The sequence below is a fragment of the Eucyclogobius newberryi genome, unplaced genomic scaffold (genome assembly GCF_026437365.1).
Source record: "Eucyclogobius newberryi isolate DKJ021-1_F unplaced genomic scaffold, fEucNew1.0.hap1 SCAF_20, whole genome shotgun sequence".
In the NCBI taxonomy this organism is placed as follows: Eukaryota; Metazoa; Chordata; class Actinopteri; order Gobiiformes; family Gobiidae; genus Eucyclogobius; species Eucyclogobius newberryi.
In genome coordinates, this window is record NW_027315835.1 from 17,224,107 (window position 1) to 17,241,824 (window position 17,718).

Consider the following 17,718-nt stretch of genomic DNA (forward strand, 5'->3'; position numbering starts at 1 on the left):
CCCACTTTAAATTTCTATAGCCCACTTTTTATTATCCGGTTTGGTGGGCAGCCAGCAGAGTTGTTTGACAATTTTATACAGCAGAAAATGTTGTTGCTTTGCTGCTCTTATCTGAGCAATTTCAAATTTAAAGAGAGAATTTAAATAATTTCCTCACAGGAGCCATATTTACACTATAATTTTCCATAGTATACCTTTGTCAATTTTTGGCGTAAAGCTGTTTAACTGACGCCTCCTTGGCCTCCATAGTGTATCTGCAACTGCTATTAAACCCAACCCATAATAGTGAGTAAGGAAGAGTGCAGGACAGTATTTTATATTTACTTATTGCTAGGTACTACTTACGCTGTGAAGTCGGGACACATGGGGTTTTCAGAACCAGACAATGAATGAGGAAAAAGACATCCAGTTTTGAAGCTATGTGTAAAGTCTATGTTTAATATTAGCTTTAATGATATACAAAGGGTTGAATATTAGTTTGGTAAAAATGAACAATTGATTAATTACCAAAGCGGCGAGTTTTAGAGGATTTTCATCATAAAAATGTATGGCTGGGCACTATTCAGATGCAATGGATTGAAGGGTTTTGAGGTTTGGAGAAGAGCCAAGGAAAGCTTCTCTTTAAGCCTTAACCAACCACAGTCCCAGAGGCACCAAGTTTTGTTGTTTTTGTGCACAACAAGTGAACACCACGTGATAGGAAATCATTGCTGGTTGTATCAGACTCAAAAGCAAATTATGGAACTACAGAGTCAATATTTGAGCTGTAATCTATATGATAAAAATAAAAATCAGACTGGATAGCAGTTTATGCCAAAATGTGTATTTTTTTTCTGCTATGCAAACATGGGTACAGCTCAGTCCAGACATGGGTTTGACAAGATGAGATCCCTTTCCACAGAGAGAGATAAGAACATGAACATTCCAAACTCTGTGGGTTATACTCGCCAATGAGAGTGCAGTTAACATGAAAGACGTTTCTCCCCTCAAAGCATGGCATAGAGAGTATCTGTTCGTGATGTAATGTAATTCACACAGAAGTATGTGAAAGAGCTGAAGCCATAGGCAATATGTCTCAAAATGTTTCTATGTCTGGAGAGAGGCTGCACTGTAGAATTAATGTGCAGATAAATCTACTCTGGGTGTGCAGATGATACAAGTAAGAAATTAATACATGGGGCATCAGCAACATGATACACCCACTTCCACGAGAATTGGGTCTTGATGTAACAACGCCATAGTCGACTAAAAATATGCCCCGTTGATCGATCACTTGACTAATAAAGGGGGTGTGGCAAAACCTCTCAAAATTATTTAGGATCTGACCATGTATCTGACCCAAGCAGCATGCAAAAGGCTATACTGTAGTTACACTGGAGTTCCCACAAAACTATTACTGAAAATAATGGCAATTTGTGTATCTATAATCTCATGATTCGCCCCAAAATCTTCAACAAACTCACTCCATACCAACTCCTTACTACTGTAGACTAAATCCTTCTAATCTAAATTATACAAGTTAAACTACTATAATCTACAGCCCTACAAGCTCTCCTCCTGCTCCTCCACCGTCTGGCGAACTCCTCTCTGTGTTCCTTTTGGGGACAGGAGTGAGTAGAGCTCTTCACTCTTCACACAGACAGGATTGAACTCTAGCAGCTGCTCCTCTTCTTGTTTGAACCTTTATTCCTCTGGCTCCTCTTTAATCAGCTGAGTCTCTGGGTTTCCCTGGCTCAGACTGGGCTCTGGGATGAACAAACAACTGAACAGAGACCAGAAGATGCTGTCTTCTGGATCTCCTCTTTGCAGCAACACAATTTCTCTTCATACTACGTTATTGTCCTATCAACAAGCGCAAATATCTCATCAGCTGCGGCAGTCAGGCACTCATTTAAAAAGGCTCTCAGCATTTAAGCCTTAAGACATTTTATGATCTAGTTGTGTTCAACTCATTGTCCTGCTTTTGGTGGTGATCGTGCCTTCCGTGACAGGGGCGGCTCCAAGGGGTGGCCTGGGGTGGCAAGGGCCACTCCTGAAATTTGACAGGCCACCCTAGTAGTCAATGTCTGATTGGTCGTTAACTAAAAATTAGCACCGTAATGTTTTCTGCTCGGACTGGATAATTCCTCAGACATATAACCATGCCCTTGTGCATATTGTGAAAGTCACAGTGAAAACAATGCACTCTATGATAATACAGACTGTCACCATTTCAAATCTTTGTAGTTAAATGATCCCTAAATGTATTGAAACAAAATAAACACTCTATGAGCTAAAATCAATTTTTTTGGCGGAGGTAAGGCTTCCTTCTTTGCCCTGCACAATGACAAAAGGCGCATCAGCTCTTCCTCCTGTTCTGCTGCACTGCGCAGGCAGCGTGAGGAAAGACAAACTCATGGAGCTGGAAACTCAGCATTCATTTAAAAGTGAGTATCATGGTCCTTTGCATTATCAGCAAATAGATCAGAGGGACTAGATTTCATAGTGACGAGCAGCTGCTATGAAAAGTGGGGGGACATAAGCATTCATTTTCAAAAGTGGATTCAACGCGTCCCCCCCTTCATGAATGGGTCCAATGCCCATGGCGTATAGGAGTTTGAGTCGTTTCCAATGAGTGACGCCATCGGAGCTTAATGAAACGCAGTTTGGCGGAAATCGGATCAAAACAGCGAGCAGTGTTGAATCAGGGATCGTTTCGTGAGCCATGGCAGAGCCTAATTCTGGGACAGTTCAGAGTTATGTATAGGTTTGTGTTGGAGCTCGTTTTAAATTCGGAAAGCTCTCAAGGAAAATAAAATGGATTTACCAAATTGTCACATTACATGGTGATAACAACATGTTGGAACTGTTACATGCTGTGGGCGTCTAATCTGATCATGTTTTGTGTTCGGATTGTACCGGCTAAAACATATTTATTATTTTATTCAATGATCCCCTTGTAGCATTTGTGTGTTTACTAGATTCATTTACTAGATTTTTTTTTAAATTGTTATCAAACGTTGGCATAGTGGCGCAAATGAAACGCTTTACGAGGCATCGACTCACGTATCTATACAATTGGCTGCATGTTTCGAGATGTCACTGAAACTTAATTTTACTGTCACTGGTTTGTGCTGCGACCTTTGTACGTGGTTTACGGTAATCTCACGCAGGCGGAAGTCAACTTTACAACTTCCTTAGCAACGACGGCACTATGAATGTATGACACCAACGCGTCTATCAGCCATGTTTACAGTTTTAGCGTTGAGGTTTTTTTTTCACTTTTAGGTGCTCCTGATAATATTTGTATTTATCTAAAACATGTTTAAATCTCGGTGCTTAAGTTATTGACCTTTTTCTATGTGTGGCGGGACTCGACTGACCATGGAGTATCTTCCTGTTGTTATTGTGTACTATTTGGGTGCCACTTTGGCTCAACAAACACCCACATATCCTTTCAACATTAGCTCTCAGACCCCAGCCCTCGACTTCAACGTTACCACAGAAGAGTTCACTTCCAGTCCCACTGAAAACGCCACAGTGAACGCTACACTGTCCCCAACGACCACCGACCCCCTTTTCGAAGTCACTGAAGCTGCCACTGACCTGCCTTTGGACGCACCGGGTGAATAGCTTAACTCAACTAAAATGTAGCAACTGTTTCTTATAACCCTTCTTTTCCTGTGTGGAATCTTGCAGGTTGTCTGTGCGACTTGACCCCTGACTTCTGTGACATTGGCTGCTGTTGCGACACAGAAGATTGTGGTGTTGCCAACCTGAGCACAGTATTCACTGGATGTCCTCAAAAACCAATGTAACATTTCAATTATACATATGTATTTTTTTTTTTGCTAAATGCCATGACAAATGTTCAGTTTATTTTTGATCATTTACAGACCTGGAGTTTGTGTGGAGAAATGGCTTATGTTTCGAGCAAATGTGGATTCATCACTTGTCACTGTAACCGACTCCTTGTTTTGTGTCCAGCCTGCAGGTAAACAAATTGACTCTATAGCAACTCAAACACTAGCATAGTTTATTTGTTTTGTATTTTTTCCCAACAGAAAAGCCGGTTTCCTCTACAGAGGCTTCTGCTCACTACCCTGCTTTGGGGTATTCGTACCACTTTGCACCACCAGAACAAATGACAACCACCTTCACTAGAGATTTTTACCGTGTATGCATTGCTCTATTATTGCTTAAAATGCTGTAATTTGAGTGGTAATTTGTTGCATTAATAAATTTATAACTTATTAGGTTGATGATCTGATACTCACATACTTCACGAAGACATCAGCTCGGGGCTCCCTTCGTCAGCCATCTCCTGGTGTTGCATCTACGTTGTGCACTAATCGCAACCCTGCAAGTAAGCCAACCCAAACATGAACATTTTAAACTTGTATTCTCCAGCAAAAACAATTAATGGCCAAATAATTTCACTTGTTTTAATAATACACATACTAATGACCTGAATACAATCTGCCAAATTCTAGAGTTTTTGAGGTCATCAACTTTTTCTTGCTCTCGTGAAGTAAATCTTCAGTCCTGCATCACAGACCCCACTCTCAACGCCCAGTCCTACATCTATGATCTGAATCTGATTAAGGTCGTCATGTTTAGCTTTCTTGCACCAGATATTTCATTTTATTATCAACTCTATTCTGATTAATACATTTGTTTTGTATTTACAGTATCCTATTCTTGAAACTGACCCAGTGACTGACCTACTGGTATGTATCAAACCTTTCAATGTGCTTCACGTTCTCGTGCGTAATTCAACTCTAGGATTTTTTAAATTTCAGATCCCTGTCGTTCCATCATCCAACTGGACTGCACCAAGTAAACTGAACAACTCTTGTGTTGACGTGGTCAAAAGTGTAAATTATTCTCTAGAAATATATAATATTCTCTATATGAAATAACCCATTACATTTCATTATTTTGCTTTCTTTCTTTCCACAGGTGGAATTTGTAATTGGATACACTGAGAGAGGTGAAATCTCATCTTCCAAAGTTAATATTGTTTTAGCAAACTTTGATCACAAACAGTTGCTGTTGCAGACACACTCAGTGCAATTTCAGGTAACAATAACACATTTAAAACAAAAATAACCATGCAGTTACAATACATGCTAAATGTAATCATACATTTTGATTTTCTTCCAGCTCATTACTCAAACACCTCCTGCACCCAGAGAACCAATACCAGCTGTTGGACTCAAACCAGGCTCTCCTGTTATTGGACAACAGTCTGATGACGTCAAGCCTGTGAGTTATTAATCACATTACACTTTTACTTCACAACATATTTTTTGTTTTAATTCCGTTTTCATTGACAGCTCACTGTTATTGGCGTGTCCCAAAATGGTGCGTGCTCTGATCCAAACACAAGGACACCTATCCTCTTCAGGCACAACTCAATAAGTGGTTGTACATTTACGTAAGTTTGTTTGCTTAAAATACTACAGAATAAATATAATGCGTTTTTATTTCTCTGTATTTTTTTTTACCAGTTCCATGGTTAAAAATTGTTCGGATTTGCGCGCAAAGATTTACGACATCCATCGCAGACTCGCTATTCCAGATTCAGTTGCCATGAACTCGGGGTCTCGACCGGACTGGACAAGAATCGTCACTGAAGAATGTCTTATTGATCCAAAGGTACTATATATTTTCAGCCTTCTGACATTTGCAGTACAAAGTAAAGATTCTTACTTCACTGTGGTAGATATACATTTTCACAGCTTTGCATTAATCACAATCTTGAAGTGTTAATAAGAAAACACAAGGATTTGAGTGTTTCCAAACCTAAGTCTAATGCTGGGAATATAATGCAATTCAATACTCTGTTTTCATGAGTGTTAAAGCTGTCACACAAATGTTTTTTTCAGGAGACTTGCGATACTGGCTGCACGCTTCCACACACACTCTCTATCCGACTGCTTTGGGCTCGTCAGGGGCTACTCGAATTTTCTCAAAACTACATCCTGGGAGTCAAATATGTGTTCCAATGTAGGATAATTAAGGTCAGTAGAAATATACTGTCATCCATTTTTTGCCATTTTTATTTATAAGCTTGTAAACCTCTCTCTTTCAGTGTCCTTTCACGACCCTCCTTCCTCTGTCCAATGAAGTGACATTTGTTGACGCCACTCTTTACCCTGAACCCCCTCGAGGTGCAGTACGACCGCAGTGGAAGTTTCCATTTGGTTTCTTCAGCCGAGGCATAGATGAGGTAGATGGACACGTTCTTTCAAACAACAGCGGCTCAAAGAACTTAACATGGATCTTAATAGTCACAATATGGTTTATAACAAGCGTTGTCCTTTAGCATTAGCAAAAGTGACTTTACATTGCTTAAAACTAAAATACAAAACTCATATACATAATTTCTTGACTAAGATACTGTTTTGTACCAACAATGTAGCAGTAATTTATTTTGTACATTTTAAATACATTCAGTTTTTTACAAAATTATTGACTTATTGTGTGTTTTATACATAGTTTCTCTCTTTCCTCTTTTTTATCTTGAAGTCGAGGCTTGTAGTTTCTCTTTTCCTTGTGGCCCGTGGGTTGGACATAGTTGAGAAGGTGGACTATAGCAGCAGGAGTAATGCCTTGTAAACGTGAAGCAGCACCAAGCTGGATGATAACCATGAAATAATGGTTATATAATAATAACTATAGTTAAAAAATTACAAAAGCCATCAACATGTTTTACACTCACAGTGGTTGGTCGGATCCTGTCCAGTATTTCTCGGACCTCGTGAGACAGTGACACAGGCAGAGAGAGGTAGTCTATGTCCGGAGAGAGAGCCATGTTCTCCTCCTTTTGAATCCTCTCAATCTCTTTCTTCTGTTCATTGCAGTGGGGCCTGTAAACAGCTGGGACAACATTAAAGAACATATGTTGTACTGTTGTACAATGAATTAAATTATTTGATAACAAGCAAATGGAAACATCTGTAGTTACCTTCAATCTTGAGTCTCTGGGAAAATTCTATGTAAGGCAAAAGGTGTTCAGGAAAAAGTGAGGATAGCTTTTCAAAGGACACCTCGCTGTACTGCAGAAGTTCAATACCGCTGGAAAAAAAAAAATATTATCACACACACACACCACACACACTCTCTATTATTCAACTAATCAGCTAAATGTCAGCCATTACTCACGTCATAACAGTGCTCTTATTTTCACTTATGTTGATGTTGGGCAGCTTGTGTTTCCATTTGTGAGATGACAGAGACAGTCCATCAAGAGCTGTTAGTGCATCCTGGAGGTGATCTCGAGTTCTCACGGCCTCTTTATAACGGTGCAAGGACACACAGCCCACCTCTTCAAACCCTGACAGACAAAAAAATGGTTCTGATAAGACGTTACAAACTTATGTCCTAAACAAATTCTCTACCTTTGAGAGTCAGACGAAGGTCTGCGTTGTCTGGCCGCAGTGAGGTTCGAAACTCTGCCCGGCTGGTAAACATTCGGTAAGGCTCTGTGACCCCACGGCTGACCAAATCATCAATGAGAACTCCTATGTAGCTCTCAGTGCGAGACAGCGCCAGCGGTGGCTTGGAGAGGGCAGAGCGTGCAGCATTCACACCAGCCCACAATCCCTACAGTACATTGATTGTAAATGCTTTATTAGAATGCTTAAACAGGTAGTCAAAATATTAACTTTATCACTACTGTTTTGACAAAATATTTTAATTATGGTTTAGAACTCATTAGAGTGGACAGACAAAAATGCCCATATTCTGGTATCCCAAAGAAGAGCTCTGAAAATTAGTAGGAGCGTTGTAAAAATAATAAGAATAAGTAAAGGGTAAAGTGTTATAAAGCTACTCTTTAAAGTAGTATTTCTTTCCAAATGTAGTAACTACCCACATCTGCACACACATAATGACCTAGACCACTACCTGAGCAGCAGCCTCTTCATATCCTGTTGTTCCATTTATCTGTCCTGCCAGAAAAAGCCCCTGAGTGCTTTTCACCTGAAGACTAGGGCTGAGCTGAGTGGGACACACAAAGTCATATTGTACGCCATAACCTGTCAAAGAAGAACATGATAAAATAACAATTCAATTTTCTTTCCTCATTGAAAAAGTCCTTTCAACTAACAAATTATAGTTTTGTTGAATAAATGTCACTTGTTTTTTGTGCAACCAGACAATATGTTAAAGTTTTCATTTCATGTGGATAGCCCAATTAATAACAGATATTAACCATAATAAACATGATCAAAACATCTGAATTATGATTCAAGCTGCCCTCCATGTCAGTATTCACCTATGGACTGATTCAAATCCTATTTTGTCACATGAGCGCAATCTTAAACTTAATTGACAGCAAAGAGAAGAATTGTGCATGTGCTAAAAGTGCTGAGGCTGTTCAAACGGTGTACCTGGCGTGTGAATTTGAGCTCTGTGTAAGGCAGGTATCTCTCTGATGAGGCGAAGCTGCATGTCTGGAGGCATGGTCATAGACAGACCCTGAGGATAAACCAGATCAGAGCTCAGCCCCTCTGGCTCCAACCACACCTGGTGACTCCTCCCCGGGAACCGCAGCACACGGGACTCAATTGAAGGGCAATATCTGTGTTGGTACATTAGTTTTCCTTCAGGTGTTTGACGGTAACATTTTTAAGATAATTTTTATTCGTACCTGGGGCCTTTTACATCTTGCTGTATATGGCAGTTAAGATGAATGCTGTCATGCACCACTTGCTCAACAGCAGGATTAGTGTAGGTCAGGTAACATGGCAGCTGCTCCTCTGGCTGTAATGTTTACAGTTCGAAAGATCATTTTCCAACTCTTTTTTTTCTATCTTATTTATAAATGGTCGTGCTTAGTGTGTCTTACTCTGCAGCGGGTTTGAAGATTGAGAAAGCTGAAGGGTGTTGGTTGACTGTCAGGTGGATGATACTTAGCCTCAGAAAAATCCACTGAATCCTTCATAATCCTCGGAGGTGTGCCTGTCCGGAGTCGGCCCATTTTCAGCCCCAGAATCTCCTTCAGTGTGCAGGACAGTCCAGAAGCTGAAGGAGCATCTCCCATTCGCCCCCCAGGAGAGGTGGTACGGCCCACAAAGAGGGACCCAGATAAAAAGGTGCCAGTAGTGAGAACAACAGCGCTTGCAGAGATAGGATGGATTCCCTTTGCTGAAAAATGGTCAAGGTTAGAAAGTCACTATTGAAGAAATTGTAAATATAAACTCTAAAATATATCTAAACCTAATTGTATTCCAGTGACTCTGTGGTGTCCAGGCTTCTCTGTATTTGCTTCTGTTACCAGCAGCTCATCCACAGCACCCTCTAAAAGTGTTAGTTTGGGTGTATTCAACAGTGCAGTCTAAAATTATATCAAAACAAGCCAAATTAATTTTAACATAATAAAAGTAGTTTAAATGCACATGGAACTGAAGCTCTCACCTGAATGAATTCCCTGTAACGCTGCCTGTCTAGTTGGGCCCTAGGACCCCACACAGCTGGACCTTTCCTCCGGTTCAAGATGGAAAAATGAATTCCTGCCCAGTCTCCTGCTCTTCCACACAAGCCGTCTAAAGCATCAACCTCCTTTACGAGATGGCCCTTACCTACTCCTCCCAGAGATGGATTACAAGACAGGGCTCCTATAATGGGGTTAATCGATAGACTCAGTTTGCACTATAACAATAAAATACAAATTCAAATACTCATGACTGAGGCATCTCACCAATGGTTGATATTTTTTGGGTGACCAGGAGTGTTTCAGCTCCCAGTCTGGCAGCTGCTGCTGCTGCCTCGGTGCCTGCATGGCCTCCACCCACCACAATAACATCATAGTGCTGTGTGGCTATGTGACTGGAGTGTCTGTAAACCAGGGACGCACATCTCAGGGAGGCTAGTTTCTTCATGAGCATGTGGCATGCAGCTGCAAAAAAACACAAACACACACACCAAGTAGTACATCAATATGTCTGTGTTATTGCAGGCTATAGGTGTAAATACCTATCCACGTTGGCTGAAACATTGAATTTTCATAAACTCGCATTTGATATACCGGTACGTGGAAACTGGTTAAGAATTAAGTGGACATTGTCTCTAACGATCTACAGTACAAGCAACCGTATAATCTATAGTGGCATTTTTCATTGACTCACTTGTTCAGAATAAAACCGAGAGGTCTCGTTTTGCATGTGTAAAGCGGATGCGCTACAAGGAGGTTGACATAATGACCTCAGATTACAGCCATAATGACGACACTATAAGCGCACCAAGAAATGTTATACTTATTATTGTTTTTATTTTGTGGCATATATATGAAAACATACAATATAAATATACTCTAACAATATAAGTACTAAGCTTTTGTCCCCAAACAAATGTTTGATTCCGCTTTAGACTGCCACGTGTACTGGCCAGGCACATCAATTCATCTCACTGTCAGTGCATTTTAACGTATTTGTGATTCACACGTAAAGCCCGTAAATGTCATTATGAGTTTATAAAAATGTGTCCCGGTGATTCTTGCGTGCATGGGGCCGATGGGGACATGTTGAGGAATGGGTCAAAGGTGGACGTGAACACCCCCTCCCCCTCAGCCTTGTGCCGGTTGGCAGTGAGCAACGCGCGGATTGAGTCAAGCTAACCTACCGAGAGGTGGTGTAGACCGACCGCAGCAGGTTTTCTACAAGAAACCTTAAAGATAAAACTTTGTAAGTTAACAAACAGCAACGCTAGGAAGTTAGTTTTAAAGGGTGCAGCCACGGACATCAAAGTCAAGGCAAAAAAACAGGCTGAGGAAAGTAATTCCACAAGATCTAGCGCCTGAAGCGAGAGTCCGGATCAAAGCTAATGCTAACACGGATAAGCTAACTTGGCTAAAGCTACTGCTAAATAATATATTGAAACTTTGCAATTTTACGATTGCAATTATTTGACAGAACAAGAACCGGATTAGTCTTTTCAATCGCTTGATCAATTCAAATGTTACATATTCTTAAACCTGGGGGATTTGCATTCTAGGCCACAGGCGACCCATATTGAGGTTGTAAGTTTAGCTTTAGCATCTAGTGGGTTGACACCGGCTCAGCAAGTCTGTGTATCTAACTCAGTACGATAGCCTTAAAAAACTTCGAATCGGTAGTTAGTTGGTGTTAAATAGGTTTGCATAAAGTTGTGGCTTTCTAAGCATCGATGCTAAAACAACAACAGACTCCTGGTTCAGGCGGGAGAAAGACGTCAAACGGAACCACAAATCCGGCTGGGATGTCTACCCCTGTCAGCGGCGGGAACAGTGGCAGCAGGACGCCCGCGGGGAGGTAAGCAGCTCCGGAAATTTCTTGTAGGACAGGCCGGGGATTGTCGTGTGACCCGGAGGCCTACCGGTTAGACGCTTTACTAACAGTGGGCGTGGTTGTCAACATGACTTTATTCTGAACCAATGGGGTTGAGTTTAATTTGATTGACAATGAAAAACAACCAATTACCAAGAGTTACTGGTCTGATAACAAATGCAAGATGTAGGCTCGTGTAGCAAATGCTAAAGTACCGAGATCATAAATATATTTTAAAGTTAATTCCTCTTTGTTAGTAACACAATGACAAACAAAAACGGAAACGGTCTTTCACTTCGTAGGCAAGATCTTTTTTAAATACAAGATCTTTGTTTGGATAACACACTGTCCCGTTTGCTCTTTATCTAAGATGGACCGTGTTTACCATGCTCTTGACAGCCCGTTCAGGCTTTGTTTTGAACCCTGTGATAAACGAGGTCTTTTCCGCTGCAAATATGACAATAACGGCAACATGATGGGTTTAGCACATTTTATTACTCCATACCAATCTAGATTTATTGGAAAATTGTAGCTGTTTAACGTTTACGTTTGTTTACGTTTTGATAACATATAAACAGTTTTTCTTTTGTGAGTTTTGAATTTCACATAACATGTGTTTGTGTATATTATATATTATATTATTGAACAGAAAGACAGAATGGTTTATTTATGCATGGAACAGGCTCCAAAACAAGTTTTACTTCTATTTCAAAGCTGACAAACACGTTTATTCTGTCTCCTTCAGGAACAGAAATTCTGCAAAACCCTCCTTTCAGTCCTCTTCTGTAAGTAATTTATTTGCCATAATGAGTCTAAACTAATGTTACTTTTTCTCCGCTATGATGAGATTCTAATTGATTTAAACTGTTTTTGTATGCCTTTTTTATTCTCATTAAATAGGTATTTGAGGGTGTTTACAATAATGCCAGAATGCTTCATTTTCTCACAGCTGTTGTGGTGAGTCTGGTAAAATTTTATACAAAGAAAACACATTTCTGAGTTCAATTTAATCTGTTTGAATTGGCATACTCTTTTTCACAGGGCTCCACTTGTGACATTAGGGTGAAGAATGGCAGTATGTTTGAAGGCATTTTCAAAACCCTTAGCTCTCGAGTGAGTAACACTTTCTTTGGCATGCTATTTCCATGAAATGATTTTGCATTAGCCATGTTTTAACTTTTATCAATTTAGAGTACATTAAATGTGTTATTTTGTACTATTTTTTTTTTAATCTGTAGTGTGAGATAGCTGTGGATGCTGTACATAAACGCACAGAAGATGATGGTTCCACATCAGCCCCCCCTCGAAGAGAAGAAATCACTGACACCATGATCTTCAGCCCTCAAGACCTGGTCACTATGATCTGCAGGGATGTAGACCTCAACTACGCCACAAGAGGTTCGCAATGCAACTAATAACCTTTTAATAATGTGTTTGGAGATAAGTGATTGTGTTCTGTTTTTTAATACATTTTGCATTTGTGCTGTAGATACTTTCACAGACACCGCAATCAGCTCCACTCGTGTCAATGGAGAGCACAAAGAAAAGGTGTTACAAAGATGGGACGCAGGAGACAATAATGGAGAGAGTTACGACCTCGAAAACGACGCTGTGAGTTCATTCGAAACTCTGTTGTCTGCATTTATCCACAATTGAGTTTACTTTCTACACTTGCCATTATCTTTTCTATGATATATAAATATAGATTGGTTTCAAAGTACTATGTACTATGTTATGAATTAAAGTGTGGTTCCCTATTCTGAGCATTTAGAATTATTAGCAAATGTAAACATATTAACACCCAACATGCTGACTGGTTTACATTTACAATATATTGATCTACTATTTACGCAGTCCAATGGATGGGATGCCAACGAGATGTTTCGTTTCAACGAAGTAAAGTATGGAGTCACATCGACATATGATTCCAGCCTCTCAATGTATACGTAAGTTCTGTTTACATGGTTTGCAATCTACTTCCCAGTTCAAAAGAAAGCTTGTAAAGTAAGAAGTTTGTATTGGCTGTTAGTGTTCCTCTAGAAAGAGGGAACTCTGAGATGTTTCGTCAAAGAGAGGCCCGCGCTGCTCGCCTCGCCAGTGAGATTGAGTCCAGTCCTCAGTATCGCCATCGTGTCGGCCTTGAAAACGATGAAGGAAAGAGTGAAGAAGATAAGTACAGCTCTGTGGTGAGGGAAAGCGGTGACCGGGAGAAGGGTCGAGAGAGTCCCCGAGAGCGAGAACGGGGCAGAGACAGTCCTGGAGCAAGCAGCAGGTATTAATTTATTTGTTTTATTGTTAATTACTTTGACATCATGCATATGTGAAAATGTGAAGCATACAAAGCGTCTACAAAGTACTGAGGCAGTTCTCTCCCTAATAGAGAAGGCAAGTACATCCCACTGCACCAGCGCCAGAGGGAAATTAACCGTGATCGGGACAGAGCTGGTGGGCCTTCTCATCGTGGAGGTTACCGATCTACACCTCCATCCTCTTCCTCCTCTTCTCCCAGACCCCCATTACCTTCAGCCACTGGCCCACAGCCTGGCACATCCCCTTCAGAGAGAAGTAGCCCTTTGTCGGGCCGTGGTGGAGCCTATGCTCCACACCATCCCCAGGGCAGTCCCAGCCCAGGCCCTGGCTCTGGACCTGCCAGTCCTTACACTCCTGCTTCACCCGGAGGACCGGCACCCTCCACACCCACTGCTGCAGGTCCAGAGCCAGCCAGCCCTCCTGCTCTCCACACAAACACTGTTCCTCATTCCCACTCACTTCCCCACTCACTGTCGGACGCTGGCCGGCCCGTCAATGGAGGTAAGCTGTAAGCATGTTTGAATAGGAGCTGAGTATAAGCATTTAAATACGAGTTGTGGTTTAATCAAATATTTATTTTACTTTTCCAGTGTCTACAAGAACCTCTCCTAAAGCTCAAAGACCTCCACAGTCTAGTCGATCAGTTCGCACTCCAAATTCTCACTCCCAGTCCACAGGTACAGATCACTCTCAGTACAGCAGCTATTTTCAAATATTAACATTTTAAAAGTTTTTTTCTATTTTTCCTTTTGTAGCTTCTCGCTCTCCTAAATCTGGATCCTCACAAGACCCACCTTATTTGGACACCTCGTCTGTCTCCTTGCTTGCCCAGAAGACCTCAGGTCCTGCACCCCTCTTCACTGTAGATGGTATGAAAATGATTCTGTTTAGTCAACAATGACTTTAGTTCGATTTGCCACCGACTGTTTATGAAAAACTTTTTGGGGGGAAATCTTAACGAGGCATTTGTTTGTACAGTGAATGAGATCCTTTGTGCAGCTGCAAAGGAACGGTCTGCTGAGAGTCCAAACAGCACAGACGATAGCAAAAGTTGTAAAGGTATGCATGAAAAAGGGTTTCAGCTCATTAAAAATTGTATCAACCTCCATTGTCAATTTTTTTGTTTTATTAGGACCATCAGTTCAACAAAGGTCGCAAATTGAGGAGTTGCGCAAATTTGGCAAAGAATTTAGGGTAAGGGCAACAGTCTGCACTGAATACTATATTCAGACTGAAAGTATATTATGCCCCATTCATATATTGTGTTTCCTTATTCTTGACTTATTTTCTTCCAGCTACAACCAAGTGGCGGCAGCTCTCCAGGTTCACCTGCCACAGCGACCCCTCCCACTGTCACTGATGTTAGCCAATCTAGTACAGGAAATTCTCAACTAGACACACCCACTGAGCCCAAATTACAGGCGCCTGCATCTCAACCACTACCCCAAGCATCCCCTGTTCCAGCTGAAGACCCTAAAGACATTGCTGCTACTCCCGGGGCCATGACAACGGCCACCGGCTCTGATTGGCAGTCACCAGCCACCCCTCAACCCGCCAGGACCCCAGGAAGTGACGATAGCAGGTCTGACCCAGAGCGCTCTGAGGGAGTGACTGAGTAAGTCTAAATATTGCCCCAATGTATTAAAATGCCACAAATCTCTCTGACTGTATTTTTAATAATGGGTGTTTATTTTACTTACATTTTTAGCCAAGTAAAGAAATCCACCTTAAATCCAAATGCTAAGGAGTTCAACCCCATTAAAACACAAATGCCAATGGTAGGTATCTTTGTAAATGGGCGGGGAAATGTTAAACGTTCAATTAAAGCTTGAAGTCAAACAAAATGCATGTATTTCAGACAAAACCAAACACGGCACCAACGCCTCCTCGACCCACACCCCCGAGTCCCGGGTTCCTTCAGCACCCCACTGCCGGACAGGGACAACTGTACAATGCTCCCTACCTCTCCTACGTCTCCCAGATCCACTCGGTACCGGTACGTCTGACGTTTCCTCACAGAGACATGTAGACAACGAATGATATACATGGATATGCTTTACAGGCCCCACAGATGTATCAGTACACTATGTCAACAGTTAATCAAGGGAAATTCACCAGAGCCAAAGGTAATGTGCTCGTCAAGCATTGTGTTTTTTTGGTGTGTGTTGGAAACCCATCTTCTCATTTGCTTCATTTATATTTTTTAATTTCATAATTGTGTCTAGGTGCAGTTGTAGCTCAGCGCTCGGATCACACAGCATCCGCAACTCCTCTAATCCAACCTGGTTCAGCCGCTGGAGCTCCTCTGGTGGCATCTCCGTACCCTCAGTCCTACCTGCAGTACAACCCACAGCAGTACGGGCAACAGCAGGTCATCCAGACCATGTCGCCCTACGCCGGTCAGCACATGTACCCCATGTTACAAGGCGGAGCCCGCATGATTGGGCAAGGTGGAAATCCTCACGCACAGGCTTTGGGCCCGCCAGGTGGCCCACAGTTCTCTACACAAGGAGAGGGTCCCCAGGGTCCACAGCAAGGCATTTATGGTGTGTGGAGGTGAACTTGTGTAACAGTTTAGAATTATTTTTGCTAATGTGTTATATCTCTATGAAGCTCCTCAGTCCTTTCCTCACCATTCGGGTCAAGTGCATCAGCCACAGCCCTCTAGCACCCCAACAGGAAACCAGGCCCCTCAACAACATGCTGCTCCCAGCCCCGGACAGGTAAAACATTATATTATAACAATTGTGCTGGTTGGGTTTTTTGATATCCGCATGTATAGGGGAAAAACATGCTATAGTGCTTTCTGTGTCTGTGCTTGGTTTAACCTCATTTAACCTGGATGCTAAATTATGACTCAAATGCTATGGTTGCATATTTATGTACTTCTTGTATTAATTTTAGAATGCCCAGCCTGGTCCTCAGCCTCAGTCCCTGTACCACTCTGGCCCTCTCTCAGCGCCCACCCCTCCCAACATGCCCCCGGGTCACACATCTCCACAAGGATCCTACCCCATTCAGGGCTACAGCATTCACCAAGGGATCCCTCCCACATACCCTTTAAGTCAAATAGCACAGGTATTATTACGCTTCCTATCAAATTGACTAATTTCGTCAATACAAACTGCAGCTGATATCACTTTGTTGTTCAGGCACATGTACAAGGAGCCATGTCTGGTCCCCATCATTCTGGGAGCCACGGACAGCCCCAGTTAGTCATGTTACAGCCTCCTCCTCAGCAAGGTGCCGTTCCCCAGCACCCACAGCACGGGCAGCAAGGAGCACATCAACATTTCTATATAGGGCATCCACAAGGTGAGAAGGAAACTTAACAAAAACACTAGTGTGCAGGTCGTTGAGAAAACATTAAACCAAGTTTCTTTTTCCCACAGCAATGCAGGTACAGACACACCCTACTCAGTTTCATCCACCTGGAAACTGAAGCCCTCTTTCAAACCCTGCCTAAACCCTAAGCTGTCCCAGGAAAGAGTCCCAACAAACCCCCGCTGGATCTGGAGGCAAGACCTAGCATCTACTAAACCAGTATCAGTACCAAGGAGAGCGGAAGACCCCCCTTATCAAGCACCTTATTGTTCTGCTATAATAATTCTTCAATCCAAATCTCAATCTTAGGAAAGGGTTTACCTTTCTGATGCTAATGAAGAAGATGGCAGACAACATCCTGCTCTCCTGTCCATTTCCCCGTTTCAGAAGCATGAGGCCCAATGCTGAGCCGACCAGAAATGCAAAAACACAGACAAAAACAGTGGACACTTTATCTTCCGAAAGTGTTTTTAAGAAACAAGAAAAATAAAAAACCAAGGCGCTCTACCACACAAAGGATTTGAAGAGGGGATTTTTAGCATTTTTTTAATTAGTTCTGTAGTTAAAAACACCCCGACGCCCCTCTGTAGGAAATTTAAAATAAAAATGGACAAGACAAAAAAAATAAAAAACTACAATGACAAAAAAATAAAGTTTAACTCAACTACACCTTTTGTTTATTTTGATTGTTAATTAGTTGGCTCAATTTTCCACATTTGCAATTGACATTTATTCAGGCAGTATGTATTATGTATCTGTGGAAACAAGGTAATTAACCTCCGCAGAGATTTCC

The 17,718-nt window shown here is 41.7% G+C and overlaps 3 protein-coding genes across 4 annotated transcripts; 2 read left to right on the forward strand and 1 right to left on the reverse strand.

The window, feature by feature from the left end:
• The first annotated feature begins 3,284 nt into the window (after nucleotides 1-3,284).
• Nucleotides 3,285-6,349, forward strand: LOC140369304 (tectonic-3-like). Its single transcript, XM_072456599.1, has 14 exons — nucleotides 3,285-3,604; nucleotides 3,679-3,793; nucleotides 3,876-3,973; nucleotides 4,044-4,156; nucleotides 4,237-4,345; nucleotides 4,473-4,585; nucleotides 4,671-4,709; nucleotides 4,782-4,856; nucleotides 4,942-5,061; nucleotides 5,146-5,247; nucleotides 5,319-5,419; nucleotides 5,493-5,640; nucleotides 5,871-6,005; nucleotides 6,077-6,349. Exons 1-14 carry the CDS (start codon nucleotides 3,340-3,342, stop codon nucleotides 6,308-6,310), a joined length of 1,767 nt encoding a protein of 588 aa, XP_072312700.1. The 5' UTR covers nucleotides 3,285-3,339; the 3' UTR covers nucleotides 6,311-6,349.
• A 38-nt stretch (nucleotides 6,350-6,387) lies between these two features.
• On the reverse strand, nucleotides 6,388-11,356 carry mto1 (mitochondrial tRNA translation optimization 1). Of its 2 annotated transcripts, none has more exons than XM_072456598.1 (13): nucleotides 11,232-11,356; nucleotides 9,689-9,886; nucleotides 9,406-9,605; nucleotides 9,208-9,325; nucleotides 8,837-9,135; nucleotides 8,639-8,751; nucleotides 8,379-8,569; nucleotides 7,894-8,024; nucleotides 7,386-7,590; nucleotides 7,150-7,321; nucleotides 6,953-7,062; nucleotides 6,707-6,864; nucleotides 6,388-6,621 (listed from the first exon to the last, which is right to left on the reverse strand). In XM_072456598.1, exons 2-13 carry the CDS (start codon nucleotides 9,873-9,875, stop codon nucleotides 6,454-6,456), a joined length of 2,052 nt encoding a protein of 683 aa, XP_072312699.1. In that variant the 5' UTR covers nucleotides 9,876-9,886; nucleotides 11,232-11,356; the 3' UTR covers nucleotides 6,388-6,453. The 2 variants fall into 2 exon arrangements, with proteins under 2 accessions (XP_072312699.1, XP_072312698.1); XM_072456597.1 differs by lacking the exon at nucleotides 11,232-11,356 and adding an exon at nucleotides 10,609-10,878.
• atxn2l (ataxin 2-like) lies at nucleotides 10,897-17,594 on the forward strand. Its single transcript, XM_072456594.1, has 22 exons — nucleotides 10,897-11,276; nucleotides 12,037-12,076; nucleotides 12,192-12,248; nucleotides 12,333-12,404; nucleotides 12,530-12,689; nucleotides 12,781-12,902; nucleotides 13,146-13,237; nucleotides 13,321-13,563; nucleotides 13,672-14,102; nucleotides 14,192-14,278; nucleotides 14,357-14,470; nucleotides 14,580-14,660; nucleotides 14,734-14,795; nucleotides 14,897-15,216; nucleotides 15,310-15,379; nucleotides 15,460-15,597; nucleotides 15,664-15,727; nucleotides 15,827-16,147; nucleotides 16,215-16,324; nucleotides 16,506-16,679; nucleotides 16,754-16,916; nucleotides 16,994-17,594. Exons 1-22 carry the CDS (start codon nucleotides 11,152-11,154, stop codon nucleotides 17,041-17,043), a joined length of 3,096 nt encoding a protein of 1,031 aa, XP_072312695.1. The 5' UTR covers nucleotides 10,897-11,151; the 3' UTR covers nucleotides 17,044-17,594.
• Nucleotides 17,595-17,718: the final 124 nt, after the last annotated feature.